At 32.0% G+C, this 17498-nt stretch overlaps 1 protein-coding gene across 4 annotated transcripts in view; it reads left to right on the top strand.

The window, feature by feature from the left end:
• Positions 1-329: 329 nt before the first annotated feature.
• Nckx30C (solute carrier family 24 member Nckx30C) overlaps positions 330-17498 on the top strand; it is a 1001248-nt gene continuing 984079 nt past the window's right edge. For all 4 annotated transcript variants that reach the window (XM_069822261.1, XM_069822260.1, XM_069822262.1 and 1 more), the window contains exon 1: positions 330-1231. In XM_069822261.1, the coding sequence (XP_069678362.1) occupies positions 488-1231 (744 nt within the window). In that variant the 5' untranslated portion in view covers positions 330-487. The remainder of the gene's footprint in view (positions 1232-17498) is intronic.

Here is a 17498-nt window from a genome sequence, read left to right as displayed (position 1 = left end):
ATTGTTACTATTATTTCTATCATCAGCATTATTATTTGATCTCTGTAAAATTTATGTAGACTACTGGACTGTACCAGAGCACGAGCATATGCTCATTGCGGGTATCTATTCATATGTATTCATTTCAAATGTAAATTGTAAATAAATTTGAACTTGAATTTGAATTTGAATGTGCAAAGAATGCATTCCAGTATTCCCTTTCCTCTGGAAAAGTAGCGTATTAGTGTTCTCGACCTAGGACAAAACACAGAGCGCGCGCGCGCGCCTTGTTGGACATCCCCTGGCCGTCCCGGAAAATCCAGGCCATCCATAAGATTTCGGAATTTGTCCACGGGGTGGCTGGACGGTCGGGTGGTGCAGTGCGCGCGGAGGGGTGCGCAGCAGCCGGGCCGGCTCACTCGCGTATCGACCTGCGGACGGCACGGCAGACACTGCTGGGCAAGCCATGAGCTAGCGGCCATCCGAACATAACCTTCCTCCAGAAGCCATGAAGTGCGTGAGGCTGCTCGTGGCCGGCTGCCTGTTACTCTGCGCGCTCGGCAAGCCCAGCCTCCAGAACGCCGACCAGACGGCGGCGCCCGACGGCCAGTACGACTACGGCGAAGGCGACAACGCCACCGTCGGCAGAGACAATGTCACCGAGAAGGACCCGCTGTTCCCCGCGGACCTCTTCACCATGGAGCAGAGACGGCACGGCGCCGTCGTCCTCCACATCCTGGGCGTCGTGTACATGTTCGTGGCCCTCGCCATCGTCTGCGACGAGTTCTTCGTCCCGTCACTTGACGTCATCATCGAGAAGCTGGCCATCCAGGACGACGTTGCCGGCGCCACGTTCATGGCGGCCGGCGGCTCGGCGCCGGAGCTCTTCACGAGCGTCATCGGAGTGTTCGTGTCTTTCGACGACGTGGGCATCGGCACCATCGTGGGCTCCGCCGTCTTCAACATCTTGTTCGTGATTGGGATGTGCGCCATCTTCAGCAGGACTGTGCTCACCCTGACCTGGTGGCCCCTGTTCCGCGATTGCACCTTCTACTCGGCTAGCCTCATTACTCTTATTGTTTTCTTCCGGGATAACCATATCTATTGGTACGAGGCCTTGGTGTTGTTCGGCTTCTACCTGGCCTATGTTTCCTTTATGAAGTGGAATCAGCCCGTGGAACGCTTCGTCAAGAAACACTTGTACAAGAACAGGGTTACTCGAGTTCGGAGCACGGACCAGCTCATGCCCTCAGTAAGTAGCAGTGCATGTTGTTTGTGGCTTTGTTCACCTTCATATTCACGTGAAGAGTGCAGGGGAGAACCCGGGATGTCCAGTTTTACAAATATTTCTATATCAAATAACTACCACCAGTATTATCTTCACTATCTTTCCCGGCTTTAGACCTCGCCCTCTTTCAAATTAATTTCGTATCCGAGTCTCTTCAGACATCTCTAAAATAATTCTTGTTTCAGTCACGATAAAAAGTAATGGTAGGCCAACTTTTTTAGTTGGTTATTTAACGATGCTGTATCAACTAATAGGTTATTTAGCGTCTGTGGAATTGGTGTTAGCGAAGTGGTATTTGACGAGATGAGGCCGAGATTATCTGGGATTCGCATTACGGTTGGGGAAAACCTCGGAAAAAACCCAAGCAGGTAATCAGCCCAAGCGGGGATCGAACCCGCGTCCGAGTACAATTTCAGATCGGCAGTCGACTGAGCTACGCCGGTGGCCTGTAGGCCTATTCAAAATTACTTATATTCATGCATATTTTCTAGGTCTATCTAAAAAAAGAAGAAAGAAAATTTATGTTTCACAGACTTACATAATAAAAGGGACACTTAAATTAAAACTACTAATTGAATTTAATTATCAAATGAATTGCTAAATAGTACATAGCCAAAATCAAAATACATCAATATCTTGAAATATTAACGAAGAAAATGCTTAAATATCACCTAATACATATTAATGAGTAGAAGCTATTTTTTTTCAGTAGAACCTTCTTAATATTTAAAAATTTGTAATTTAGAAATACATTATTTTATTTTATTTCAAATGAAAATTGTGTACAATACTGTAATAAACATGAATACTAAAAAATACAAGATTAATGTATTTATCAGATAGAGGGGACTCTTAAATGAGGTATTTCTTAAGAAAGAAGCGTCGTAATTAATTGGATTTAATGAATACATGAATTTCGAAATAGTGCATTGCTAAAATCAGAATACATAATTACTTTGAAATACTAACAAAGAAAATGCTTAAATATCACCTAATACATATTAATGAGTAGAAGCTATTTTTTTTAGTAGAACCTTCTTAATATTTAAAAAATTGTAATTTAGAAATACATAATTTTATTTTATTTCAAATGAAAATTGTGTACAATACTGTAATAAACATGAATACGAAAAAATACAAGATTAATGTATTTATCAGGTAGAGGGGACTCTTAAATGAGGTATTTCTTAAGAAAGAAGCGTCGTAATTAATTGAATTTAATGAATACTTTAATTTCTAAATATTGCTTTGCCAAAATTAGAATACATCATTACTTTGAAATACTAACGAAGAAGATGCTTAACTATCACCCAAGACATGTAAATGAGAAGTAATTTATTCAGCCGAACTTTATTAATGGGTAAAAACTTGTATTTAGAAATACCTTGTTTTATTCAAATGAAATTTTTACACAATACTGTCATCAACATCAATACGAAAAAAAAAAAAAAAAACATTATTCAAAGATTCATAAATTAAATATTCCTCGAGACAGAAGCACATTTTGACTTTAATTTTCCCCTACATTAATTGCAAAATATTAGATACCTAAAATCAAAATACATTAATATTAAAATACTAACAAAGAACATGCTTAAATATCACCTAAGACATGTTAATGAGTAGAAATCATTTCTCAGTAGAATCATCTTTATCTTTAAATACTACTTCATCCATTACTGTACTTTAGTTTATTTCAAATGAAAATTGTTCACAATGCTGTCATGAACATCAATATGAAAAAAAATTCATGATTCACAAATTTACACGATAAAAGGGGCACTTAAATTAGATGTTGCTCGAGATAGATAGAAGCGCCCTAATTAATTGAATTTAATTCCTACATTAATTGCAAAATAGCACATAGCCAAAATAAAAATAAATCAATATTTTGTAATATTAACAAACATGCTTAAATATCATTTAAGGCATGTTTGTAAGTAGAACTCGGAAATCTTGAAGGACGACCAGTCCACCATTTTCAAACTTTTCTTTGTTTACAAAAGACGATTTTATGCTTGATTTTCAAAAGGTAATGGGAAAAAATTCCGGAAACATAATTTCGACTGTAACGTAACATAACCTGTCACAACCTAAACTAAACTAACCTAACCTAACCTAACCTAACCTAACCTTAGCAAAACTAAGCTAACCTAACCTATGCTAACTTAACATTACCAGGTTAGTCTAGATTAGTTTAGTTTTCTTTTGCTTAGGTTAGGGTTAGTTAAGGTTAGGTTAGGTTAGTTTGAGTTGTGATAGAGTATTTCAGGTTACAGTCGAAATTTTATGTTTCCGACATTTTTTTCTATTACCTTTCGAAAATCGAGCATAAAATATCGTTTGTGAGAAAAAAAAAAGCTCTAAAATCGTGGGGTGGTAGTCCTCCAGAATTACCATAGAACTCATTTTTAGTGGAACCTCCTTAGTGTTTCAAGAGTTTTAATTTAGAAATACATTATTTTATTTCAATGAAAATTGTACAAAATATATCAGTACGATTTTTAAATTACTCTTAATGAATTTAGATATGTTTTCTCTCTCGATCTCAAATAAATTTAGTTTTTAATGTACTTCAGCGATCTATAAAAGCATACTTAATAAAGAGCAATGAAATTCGAAAATAACTTGCATTAATCCTTATTTTTTTTAAATAAATAATGGTGCAGAGTTCTTCTGGTAGAAATGGTCACTTAGTTGGATATTACTCAAGACAAGTTGTAATTAGAATTAAAATCAGAATAAATCCATATTTTGTAACACTAACAGAAAAGAAGTAACATGTTTACTGAGGAACTAGGACATGTTTTTGAATAAAAGCAAAACCAAATTGAAATGTTAATAATATTAAGTTTGTAATATGTTAAGAAATAATTATCTATTCCAATAATAAATCTGTAGCCAAAATTGTTCTGGTAATTTTCGATTTTCCAAAAATAGTTGGTGTTAACATGTATAATTAATCTTCCTGAAACCGAAAATCGCTTTTTTGAAATTTTTGTTTGTCTGTCTGTCAGTCTGTCTGGATGTTTGTTACTTTTTCACGCGATAATGGCTAAACCGATTTATATGAAAATTGAAATATAAATTAAGTTCGTTGTAACTTAGATTTTAGGCTATATGATATTCAAAATACTTTATTTAAAAGGGGGGTTATAAGGGGGCTTGAATTAAATAAATCGAAATATCTCCCTTATTATTAATTTTCATGAAAAATATTACATAACAAAAGTTTTTTTGAAGGTGATTTCCGATAAGTTTTATTCTATGCAAAATTTTGATGGGACCAAATTGCACTAAAACGGATGTTCTCTGAACCAAATGATCATATTTTAATTATTTGCATGTAATAACAATTAAGAAATATATTAAAGGAATTATCATTGCACTAAATGAGTGGTCTCTGGATCAAAATGATCGCATTTTAATTATTTAAATACAATTTAAATTAAGTGACATATTAAACGATTTATCCTTCTATCAAACACGAATGTTCCCTGGACCAGATGTCCTATTTTAATTATGTAATTACTTTATATTTATTTCTAACAAGTGCAGCGGAGCGCACAGGTACAGCTAGTATATAAATATAATAGTCGGCCTGAGTAGCGCAGTCGGTATAGCGCTGGCCTTCTGTGCTCAAGGTTGCGAGTTCAATCCCGGCCCAGATCGATAGAATTTAATTGTGTTTAAATACGACAGGCTCATGTCAGTAGATTTACTGGCATGTAAAAGAACTCCTGCGGGATAAACTTCCGGCACACTAGCGACGGTAATATAGCCCCTGCAGTTGCGAGCGTCGTTAAATAAACTATGATTAAAAATTATAAATATAATATTTTTAAATCTATTCCACAAATGAGAAGACCATAGAGATTTAGGATAATAAAACACACAGGAAGGAATGAAAAATGTATTTAAAAACATGAAAGAAGAAATGATAATACAAAAGCATATTAATTAACTGCAAATACGACATAAAAATACCCATAAATGATTCTCAGGGCCCGGGTTCGATTCCCGGTCGGGGTAAGTTACGTGGTTGAGGTTTTTTCGGGGTTTTCCCTCAACCCAATATGAGCAAATGCTGGGTAACTTTCGGTGCTGGACCCCGGACTTATTTCACCGGCATTATCACCTTCATCTCATGTAGACGCTAAATAACCTAAGATGTTGATAAAACATCGTAACATAAGCTACTTAAAAATGATTCCCAGGATGTGTTGTGACAAGGGCTAGGATTTTATTACCTAAATACCGCCAGAAAATAAACATGTAAAATAATCATAAAATTATTAGGAAATCCCTAATGGAACAAGGAATTGTCTCAAATTTTCATTAAGTTATTTATTAAAATATAGAACCAGACATTACCTAAAATTTTCATTAAAATATCTATTTATAAAAACTATTTTTTATGTCAGTCGACCGCATTGTTTGTGTCCTTGTTAACATTCCTCAGTATGGATATTAACTTATTTAACACATTCGATCTAGCCAGGAATATCAAACTGTTCCACAGAATGCAGAAAGAAAAAGCAAACGGTTGGTTTTGACTACTTATCGTTGGATAGATTAATTTTAAACTTCATAAACTTGGGAAATTACATTTTTATATGCCAACTATGAACTTTCAGTGTTTTGCATGTATTAAAACGTGCCTATATTGTTACGTAATACTGCATTGCGCTTTCTGAGTAGGATGTACTTTTCACATGCCACTTTTCTTCTGGAAAACGTCACTGAAAATTGTCATAGAAAAAAGTTAAAATTGAACTGTAAATTTATTATATAAAAATGAAAGAAATTATATAATACTGAAGTAAAAAGAAGAGAATTACCGGTACTGCAATGATGTAAAGGAATCAAGCAACAAAAATAATTTATTAGTTAAACATATATGGAAATAAAATCATAAGATTATTATTACAAATACCGGTACAAGTCGACGTCAATAAAATTCGGACTTTTGAGTATAAATCATTATATTGACTGAAGAGAACATATTTTTATTTATTGAAATCAAAATGAACACAAAGGTACAACACAAATATTATTTTATTAGGCTAATGTAATTTTTTAAAATGAATCTAAAATTAAGTTGGACTTGTTTAATATTCTGTTGTGATTGATGTAGCCCCGCTTGCAAAATATTGGGAATTAATCTAAAATGAAGTTAGACTTTTCTGCGATTGATTTATTCCCACTTTCAGAATACTAGACAATTAATCTAAAATGAAGTTGGACTTGTTTAATCTTTTTCTGTGATTGATGTAGCCCCGCTTGCAAAATACTGGGAATTAATCTGAAATGAAGTTGGACTTGTTCCTTCTTTTTCTGTGACTGATTTACCTCCGGTTTCAAAATACTGGAAATTAATCTAAAATGAAATTGGACTTGTTTCTTCTTTTTCTGTGATTGATCTATTCCCGCTTTCAGAATACTGGACATTAATCTAAAATGAAATTGGACTTGTTTAATCTTTTTCTGTGATTGATGTAGCCCCGCTTGTAAAATACTGGGAATTAATCTAAAATGAAGTTGGACTTGTTCCTTCTTTTTCTGTGAATGATTTCAAAATACTGGAAATTAATCTAAAATGAAATTGGACTTGTTTCTTCTTTTTCTGTGATTGATCTATTCCCGCTTTCAGAATACTGGAAATTAATTTAAAATGATGTTGGACTTTTCTGTGATTGATTTATTCCCGCATTCAAAATACTGGAAATTAATCTAAAATGAAGTTTTTTTATTGATTTATTCCCGCTTTCAAAATACTGGAAATTAATCTAAAGTGAAGTTGGCCTTTTCTGTGATTGATTTATTGTCGCTTTTGGACAATTAATCTAAAATAAAGTTGAATTTGTTTCTTATTTTTCTGTGATTGATCTATCCCCGCTTTCAAAATACTGGAAATTAATCTAAAATTAAATTGGACTTGTTTCTTCTTTTTATGTAATTGATTTATCCTCTCTTTTAAAATACTGGACAATTATAATATATTATCTTTTGTGACTTGTAAATACAATCAAAATCTGAAGTTCTGTCACAAATGGACATCTCTCCATTTTCCTCCGTACTCTTCATATATAGTGACTTTGGTACTATGGCCAAAGATAGATTAATTTTTTTGTCTGGTCCATTCAAGACTTGGAGAGTAACAGGGGTGGTCGGGAAGAGAACGAATCAGAACATGATTTTTATTCATGTTCAACTTATTTCTTTCACTAAGTCTCAAGAGTTTCTATGTTTAGTGCGAAGAAATTTTGAAAATTGGACTGTAAATTTGATACTATGCACTTATTTGTAATATGGAGTTGTAGTTTTTTTGGCTCGAGCACATAAACTAACTTGTTTTACTTAGTCGATAGTAAAAATAAATCAATATTTCAAAATATTAGTACAAAACATAATTTTTAATGTCATATACTGCTTATTAAATTAATAGTACTTAATTATAATTTTTACAGTTTTCATAACAGATGAAAATGAATGATTTTATGAAATTATAGTGATAATTCGACTTCGACATCTGAGCAGTCGATAAATATGTAAATTTTATTATCATAAACATCACTAGAACAAAATTTATTTGTTGTTTTACATTCCGATTGAAATTAAAAATAAAACACGTTTCCCTCTTCTTTATAGTTAAAAACGAAAATCGAAGATTTTTGCATAATACGCAATTGGACATAATTCATTATACATCTGCATTATGTAGTGGTAGAGTTAAAATATAATTTAGATCCTACAGTAATTGATCTTTATTATAAGCAAAACGAAATCGGAGTGAACAAAATGGTAAGAAAAATATTGAATTGGATTTTAGAATCTTTCAAATTTGAAAGTAAAAAATATATATAAATATTGTGATGTCCGTAATGTAAATTATTGTATTCACATTTGAATAGATGTTAGTAAAATAAAAAAATCATAGGTATATAGTTACTTCGTTTATAAGAAATAGGGGAGAGTCGGGTAGTATCGGACATCGGGTAATATCGGACAGTGAGTTTCTTTCATCTACCACACGATGATAGTACCTGATTGACATGGTTACGTTTCTGTGATGTCGCATAGAGAAACGTAACCATGTCATTCAGGTACTACCATATGGTGGTAGATGAAAGAAACGCACTGTCCAATATTACCCGATGTCCGATACTACCCGACTCTCCCCTACACTAATTAAAGAATTGATAGTGCTTTATTACGCTTATTACAGTTTTCATAGCAAATAAAAACGAATGAGATATGAAATTTGAAGGTTAATTCATTTTCTACTTTGAAACAGTTATAAATATGTAAATTATTCTATTGCTATAAACATTATTAGAACAAAATTTAATTGCTGTTCATGTTCCGATTGAAAGTAAGGTAATTTCCCAGAATGTGTTGCAACACATAGACCAGTTTTACACTAAGCTTAAACTTAGTGTATGCAAGGTATACTAAAACCGTAGGGGAGAGTTGGGTAGTATCGGACATCGGGTAATATCGGACAGTGCATTTCTTTCATCTACCACCAGATGGTAATACCTGAATAACATGGTTACGTTTCTGTATGCGACATCACAGAAACGTAACTATGTCATTCAGGTACTATCATCTGGTGGTAGATGAAAGAAACTCACTATCCGATACTACCCAACTCTCCCCTAAACTAATCTAACCTGTCACATATTCAGGAAAGGTTAGGTTAGAGTTTTAATTTTAGTATACCTTGCATACACAAAGTTTACGTTTAGTGTGTCTATGTTCAGCGACACATTCAGGGAAATTACCAAACTAAATATAAAATATATTTCCCTTTTCTTGATAGTTAAAAATGAAAATAGAATATTTTTGCGTAATGTGCAGGGCCGGGTATTTATGGAGATTGCGAAAATCACGACATAATAAGTATACAATATATTTTTACTAATCTTTACGAATTAAGTGATTCTGATTAATACTCGTAATATGCGGATATAACAATCGCGAAATAGTGTTCTAATAGCGAAATATGAAAATATTCGCGAATTAATACTATTGCGTCGTTTTATAGCGAAGTTCATATTCTGAGTTTTTTTTTTGGGATTTTTTTTTCACTTGAATTTGTTATATATCCAAGTAGGCTACATTACATGATATTCCAAGTGTTCTGATTACATTAGTGAACTCAAAAGACGGAGAATTCAACATTTCACTAATAATTTGATAGTGTTAATTTGAGGGCTGCACGTTTTTTCGTTTTTAATGAATGTGTTAAATATAGTCTCAATCCAACAAATATTGTCTATTGGCCATACCGCAACTTTACCAGAATCCAACGAACCTTTTTATGTTAATTATTTGGAAACTAATATTCATACTGAGTTAATATTCCAATTCCAAAATAATTGTATTTTCCAAAATTTCCATTAATCTCCGTCAAGAGTACAAATCAATTTCCAAAAATCTCCGCTGACATCAGTATTAAAAAACACAAATGATAAAATTAATCTCCATATATACCTGCCCTTGGTAAAGTGTAACTGAACATAATTTATTAAACAACTATATTATATAATTGTAAAGCTAGAATATAATTTAGACCCTATGGTAATTGAGCTTTATTATAAATAAGAAAAACGAAATCTTAAGTGAGAAAAACAGTAAGAAAAATATCAAACTGGATTTTAGAATTTGTCAAACTTGAAATAATAAAAAAAAAGAGAATATCAATATATAAATTTTATGACGTCCATTATAGAAATTATTGTATTTAAATTTGAATATGTAGGGTAGAGGTTGGTAATATTGTGATAGTTCTTTTCGAGAATTTTTTTTTACAATTTTACTTAATGAGAGGAAGGTCGGTTTTTTGCGTCAGCGTATTAAAGGAATATTCATGGACAAGTTTCTGCACAAAACCGGTCCTTCTCTCGCTCAGTAAAATTGTAAAAAATTCTCAAAAAGAACTATACTAATATTATTAGTATCACAATATTACCAACCTTTACCCTATTAGTAAAATAAAAAAAGTCATATACACAAGTTAATTTCAAAATTTTCATACGTGAGGAAATAAAATAAAAGTTACACAGAAATTAAGAATGTTAATATGAAACCTTCATGACGTCCATAATAAAAATTTTTTTTAAAAATTTAAATCGACGTTTGTAAATTGAAAAAAAAAGATAGGCCACATTGTTGCATCCAATTACCTTCAATTTTGATAGAAATGCACTAATCAAAGACACTTTCTTTTTTAAATATCGTGTCTCAAATGCTTAATGTCAAAATGTTCGTATGTAAGGAGACAAAATAAAAAAAAAAAATTCCGCGCTGTAGCGCTTGATTAATGGAGTAAATACCACTACTAATAGAGAAATTATTAGAGGTCGTTGAATGGCTTTGGTATTGCCACAGATAAAGGTGAAAGTTGGTTCGTAATAGTTCATCAAATGAAGTGTACTGATGGTTTCAATATGCTACCTCTGCTCCGATAACCTTTACCGAGGCATTTTATTTCCATTTACTTAACCCCTAATGTACTGTAATCGAATAAACTTGTAGAGTGACATACAGGGACGTGAATGCAAGATATAACCAATGCTTCTTTCGCCCCGATTTGATAGTTACTTTTTACTCAAACATTTTATATCGAAAAGCGATTGACGAGTAATAACTGATACAAATTTCATAACCTTCATCACAAAAGATTTGATATTTAAGGGGTTAGGTACAGCCCTAGATCATATATACCCAGATAGGTCGGCCTTATAGGCTTTGACGTTAACAACTTTTGTCAGATTCACTACGCTGCCATCTAGTTGTTCCATAAGGAGTCACGCCATAATTCCCATTTGAATTGCATTAGCGACTCTACTGCCATCTCGTGTTTGTTTACGGCAGACGGGTGGCGATCCTGGCGGTTGTTCTCTTCAAAGTGCTGCCGATTTTAACATAGCGATGAGTTATCTGTTACATATATAATCTAGAGTATAGCTTACAGCAGTAAAAGTTTTGGAAATATTCAAAATTTTTTTCCTCCATTACTGTATCTTGAACAATAATGAAAATTGGTATGTGTAAAAAACTGTCCTTCTGCTATATGAAAAAAATATTTTTACGATTTAAAAAAAATACTTTTTTTTTTAAAACTAAAAATGGCGACAGTTCACTGTGCAGTGATAAAGCGTTTCCCTCATAACTCATAAACTTTTTAACTTTTTCATGTTCTCTCTCTCTTATTTTATTGCTGAAAATCATGTTTTGCTCTTTCAACTACATTCTTTAATAAGTAATATTTTTTTATATTTTGTGTTAGAAGAAAATACTGATATTTGACCATTTTTAAAATTATTTTATTTTTTATCAGACAATCTATCAAAGTAGAAGATTGTTCTTACATCATATTGTTGATATGATATGTGTAAATACACACACAAAATTTCCATCACAGAATGTTGGATAGTTTTTGAGTTATGTGGGAAACGCTTCGTCATTTCACAGTGAACAGAATTTTGAAAAAAAATGTAAAATTTTTTTTTTAATCCTAAAAATATTTTTTCGTATAGCAGGAGAACAGTGTTTTAAACATACCAATTTTCATTATTGTACAATATACGTAATGGAGGAAAAAATGTTGAATATTTCCAAAATTTTACTGCTGTAAGCTGTACCTAACCCCTTAAATGTTTAAAGTAAAAAAGTACGTATTTAAATGATAATTTATGTTTAACGGAATTTTTATTGAATCATTGCTTTTGATTCTGATGGATTCAGATTTAAATATAAAAACTACAATAAAATAAGTATACTTAACTTTCAGCCACACAGTTTTGAAAAGAAAATATAGGACATTCTAATTACAACATAACATAGCCTACAATGATTGTAGTCATAACTTTATAAAACATTTTGTGTATAAACTGCAGTAATGAGATGATTAGATATTGTCAAAATTATGTCAATTTGGATGTGATTTTTATATAAAAATTCCGTACGAAAAGAAGTTTCATAGTTTGTCTATACGTAAAATACGAGTAGTTCTCATCATGAAGATAATAATCAATAATGAAATTATTGGGAATTTTAATAATTTAATACATAATGAATTTAACTGGTAGTCTATAGTTACCAACAGTTAAACAATATGCCATTACATTGATGCTGATGTAATCATAACAATATTATAATTCCAAAATTATTATTACCCAAATTTAAATACAGGCAGATTTCAGAAATTACTCTTCAGAAGTATGATATAACTGAATACGTTTAATATACTGAGTGAATCGTAAGTAATGTCTTTAATTTCAGAGGGTTGTTCGTTGAGATATTTCAAACAAAAATGTTTAATAAATAATGTTTTTTGCTTTCTGTTAGAGATAAAAATTGTTTTATATGAAATATTTCATAGCGAGTTTTGGAAAAGCCATTGATTTAATTCCTAGTGTGCTCAGTCAATTTAAGAGAGGCGAGTATTATGATAATAAATGATTGAAAGGATTTTAGTTTTGCTCTTCAAATGTGCAGAAATTTGATCCCAACAAAAGTAACATTGTAAAATTCCTTTGCAGAACGAAAAGTTACATTTGTCCAGATAAAATTTCTGCGTATTTAAAGGACAAAACTAAAATTCTTTCAAACATTTATTATCTTTTCATAATACTCTGCTATCTTAAATTGACTCAGTATATTGGGGATTAAATCAATGGCTATCACAAAACAGGCTATGAAATGTTTCATATCAAACAATTTTCATCTCGAAAATGAAAAAAATGTATTAAACTTTTTTGTTTGAAATATCTCATAGAATAACCCCCTGAAATTAATGGCATTATTTATGGTTCACTTTATACACAATTAAATTGCGCTCTCTTAAGATTTCCGCACACTGTGTTCGCCTAATTAATCACTACCAAGAAAATCGTGGGCACTATGTCGTCATTCTAAGGTTACTATTTCTCGAATTTTGGTAATGAAATGCCCGATAGTCAGATCTTCAAGACAGAAAATCAGCACCTCGAGTTGAATTTGTTAGGACTTTTTCGCGGATATACAATAATAAGTAATAATTAGGCCTAATTATGCATAAATTTAATAAAATCATTAATACCATTATCCATTTCTTTGTTTCTGTCAGTTAGTCGTAGATACTTCCGCAATTACGAAAATATTAATTTTTAGACAGCAATTCCTATAAGTCGATATTTTAACGCTAGGTAAGCATATGACGGGTGATATTTCTATGTTATACAGGGTGATTCAAAAGTCCGGCGACATAGACAAACTTCCTTATTAGTGCAGATAGCAAAAAGTGGAGAGAGGGGAAAGTTGTTGGGAATATAGTTACCTCAGAACAACACTGGGCTATCTTGCAAAAAATCATATTTTAAATAATGCGGATAAAAATTGCTATTGAACATCCAGTGCAATGTGTAAACAAAGTTTCTTGTTGCTTTAGCTTCATATTAAATCAAAAGTTTGTTTACACATTGCACTCGATGTTCAATAGCAATTTTTATCCGCATTATTTAAAACATTATTTTTGCAAGATAGCCCACTGTTGTTCTGAGGTAACGATATGCAGTTTTCAATGTAATGTGCTCGAATTTTCAACGTAGAATAAACCGTTGAGGCTGTGCACTAGTACGACAGACCTGGCAATCCCAATTCTGCTAAATTACTGGATTTTCTGCTAGTTTTAATTGATTTTAGATACGTATTATTTAACGGAGAAAAATAGTCGACATGCAGAGATTAGCTGTTTTTTTACTTCTCATATTGCAAAGAAACTTTCCTTTAGATTGATAGCTTAAGGATTCAGAGGAAATTAATTCTTTCCTGGCGGTTTTCCATGAACTTGTATTGGAAACACTGCTAATTATCATTTCGTAATTTTTTTTGATTATCCAATTTAATAAACCCTATTTCACCCTGAGGTATATTAGGGTTATAGTTGGCATCAAAATACATATTTTATAACCAATAAACAATAGTAAAGTGATAACATAAAATAGTTGTCACAGTTACAATTTACATGAATTATGTAGAAGCATGCACATTAGTGAAAGAATGGCTCCTGTTAAAGATTAATGAGATGTTTGAGGAATAATCAATATAAAAGGTATGCAAGAATGTCTAACCGTTTCAGAGTAAATCACGATCTTAAAAAAGATAATCAATAGTAGATTAATAAAACAAAGTTTCACTTCCACTTCATTTCGTAATTTACCCAGTACACTATGATGATTCCGATAGCGTAAATGTTCCCTTTAAGGACGAAGCATATGGCAACAGCGCATTTTCCGTGTACAATGTCAACGGTGCATTCTATTCGTGCGTTGAAAATTCAAGCACGTTACATTCAAAACTACATATTTCTGACAACTTTCCCCTTTTCCATTTTTTGCTCTCTGCACTAATAGAGGAGTTTGTCTATGTTGCCAGACTTTTAAAACACTCTGTATATAATTTTAAAGATACAGGCTTAATTTTGTGTACACATCATCTTTCTGATATAGGTAGTAATGCATATACATTTCATCATTATGGGTTGAACAGTTTTTGAGTTATTCAAATTAAAATATCCATATTTTCAAAATCTATTTCAAACCTAAATGTAGAAATGGATTTACATTAATTCACTTTTAAATTTAAATTCAAGGCCAACTTAGTATATTTTATTTATTAATATTTGAAAGGTATATATTGTATAAAAACTGACCTGGGTTTTATTAACTACAGCTCATAGAACATGCAGTAAAAATGTAATGTTTCTAGAATCAAAATAGTGAGAGCCTTTACACTTTGAGCATGAGGAAATGTCTTAAAAAAGAAGAAAGATAGAAAACAGCCTTTAAATGTTGCATGCAATTCAAATTCAAAAGAGCAGCCATTTAAATATAACGTAATATGAATCAACGATCGCTTACTTATATATTGATCAAGTTTCAGTGCTTTCCGGCATAAAATATAACTCGGTTATGGTGTTTCTCATTGATTTGTGGAAACACTTGCGAATGTTGAAGTACAAGGCAATAATATAACCTCGACAATACTGTAAGTTATAAATGGCTCCGATTGGTTTCAAATTCAACGGATTTTTTGTACTCCTTTGGTGAAATTGTACGTGAATGTAATCGTTTTTGTAATATTTCAGTCTTGAATATAAAATTGTGTTAAATTTCACTTGTATCAAATTAGCTAAGGAAAAAGGAAATTAACTATTGAACATTGAACCGAAAACATTTTGTGCATTAAATTTATTTTAGGCTATAAATTTTAGGTTTATGTTTTAAGGCATTAGGTACAGCTTACAGTAGTAAAATTGTGGAAATATTCAACATTTTTTTCCTCCATTACTGTATCTTGTACAATAATGAAAATTAGTATGTGTAAAACACTGTCCTTCTGCTATATGAAAAAAGTAGTTTTACAATTTAAACAAATTATATATATATATATATATATATTTTTTTTTTCAAAATTCAAAATGGTGGCAGTTCACTGTGCAGTGATGAAGAGTTTCCCTCATGACTAAAAAAAACTATCCAACATTCTGTGATGAAATTTTTTGTGTGTATTTATGCATGCCATATGTACGATACGAAGCAAAATCACTTCTCTAGCTTTGATGGATTGTCTGATAATAAATAAATTCTTAAAAAAATGGTCATATATCACAATTTTCTTCTAACACAAAATATAAAAAAAAATATTTATTAAGAAATGTAGTTGAAAGTGCATGATATTGTAAACATTTGTTTTAGCAATAAAATAAAGGAGAGAGAACACGAAAAAGTTAACAAGTTTATGAGTTATGAGGGAAACGCTTCATCACTGCACAGTGAACTGCCACCATTTTGAATTTTGAAAAAAAAATTATAAATATTTTTTTAATCGTAAAAATATAATTTCATATAGCAAAAGGACAGTGTTTTACTTACTTACTTACTTACTTACTTACTGGCTTTAAAGGAACCCGGAGGTTCATTTCCGCCCTCACATAAGCCCGCCATTGGTCCCTATCCTGAGCAAGATTAATCCAGTCTCTACCATCATATCCCACCTCCCTCAGATCCATTTTAATATTATCTTCCCACCTACGTCTCGGCCTCCCCAAAGGTCTTTTTTCCTCCGGACTATAAAGTATGTACCACATATCAATAAAAGTTTCATTATAGTACAAGTTACAGTAATGAAGGAAGAAATGTCGATTATTTCCAAAACTTTTACTGCTATAACTGTATCTAGCCCCTTAAACTAATCGCAATTAATTTACTTCTTATGCGAGACAAGTTTAACATTCACTTTTTAAAAATTCAACCAAAATGTCTTACTTAACCACAATCCAAGATTGTTCAATAGGCTATAGAAAGGCTTGATAGCATGATGTAAACATGCTTGTAATAGAATAAATAATAAATTGTTAAGTTAACTTCATTCAACCATTACACTTAAAATAAATAAAGTAGGACTATAAAGTATGTATCACAAGCAAATAGAGTTTTCAGGTATACTGGTAAAAGTAAAAATTAATTGATTACTAGTGGACTTACTCGTGTTAATTATGTAAGATTTGTCCGGCTTACAGCTGTTTCAGTGCTTCACGCACCATCCTCAGAGCCTACTAAATCACGGCGTCATCTCGAACTTCTCTGCCTGTTAAGTGGGTGTGTTTTATTGTTGAAATGTGTTGAAGAGTGGAGTCGAATAGTGCGTGTGTACTGAAGTTGATCTGTGTGTTGAGAATTTGATTGGGGTGTGTTTTAGTGTGTTTGTATATTTCGTATTGTTCTAGTGTGTTGAGTTTTTGGTTCTTGGGTTGTATGTGTAGGATTTCCATGTCCGTATTTATGTTATTGTATGTATGGTTAGTATTGGTTATGTGATCGGCGTATGTGGATACAACACAAACATGCTGCATTCAGGACAATGGTACACAGATTACTCAACATACCCATGAGCCAACAACACTACAATGAAGAAGTGAACACAATCAAATACATAGCACAAGAAAACGGATACAATCCAAACATAATAGACAACATCATAAAGAAGACAAAACAAAAACTTAACAAACACAAAAACACGCAAAACACAACACAAACACAAGAACACAAGAAATACATCACACTAACATATGAAAACAAAAGCACACATAAGATCGCATCTTCATTCAGAAAACAGAAATACAACATAACATACAGAACAGAAAACACACTGCAAAGACATCTCAACACACAAAAAACAC

Source organism: Periplaneta americana, chromosome 3, assembly GCF_040183065.1.
Source record: "Periplaneta americana isolate PAMFEO1 chromosome 3, P.americana_PAMFEO1_priV1, whole genome shotgun sequence".
In the NCBI taxonomy this organism is placed as follows: Eukaryota; Metazoa; Arthropoda; class Insecta; order Blattodea; family Blattidae; genus Periplaneta; species Periplaneta americana.
Note: the sequence above shows the minus strand (reverse complement) of the source record. Positions and strands in the feature narration are given on the sequence as shown.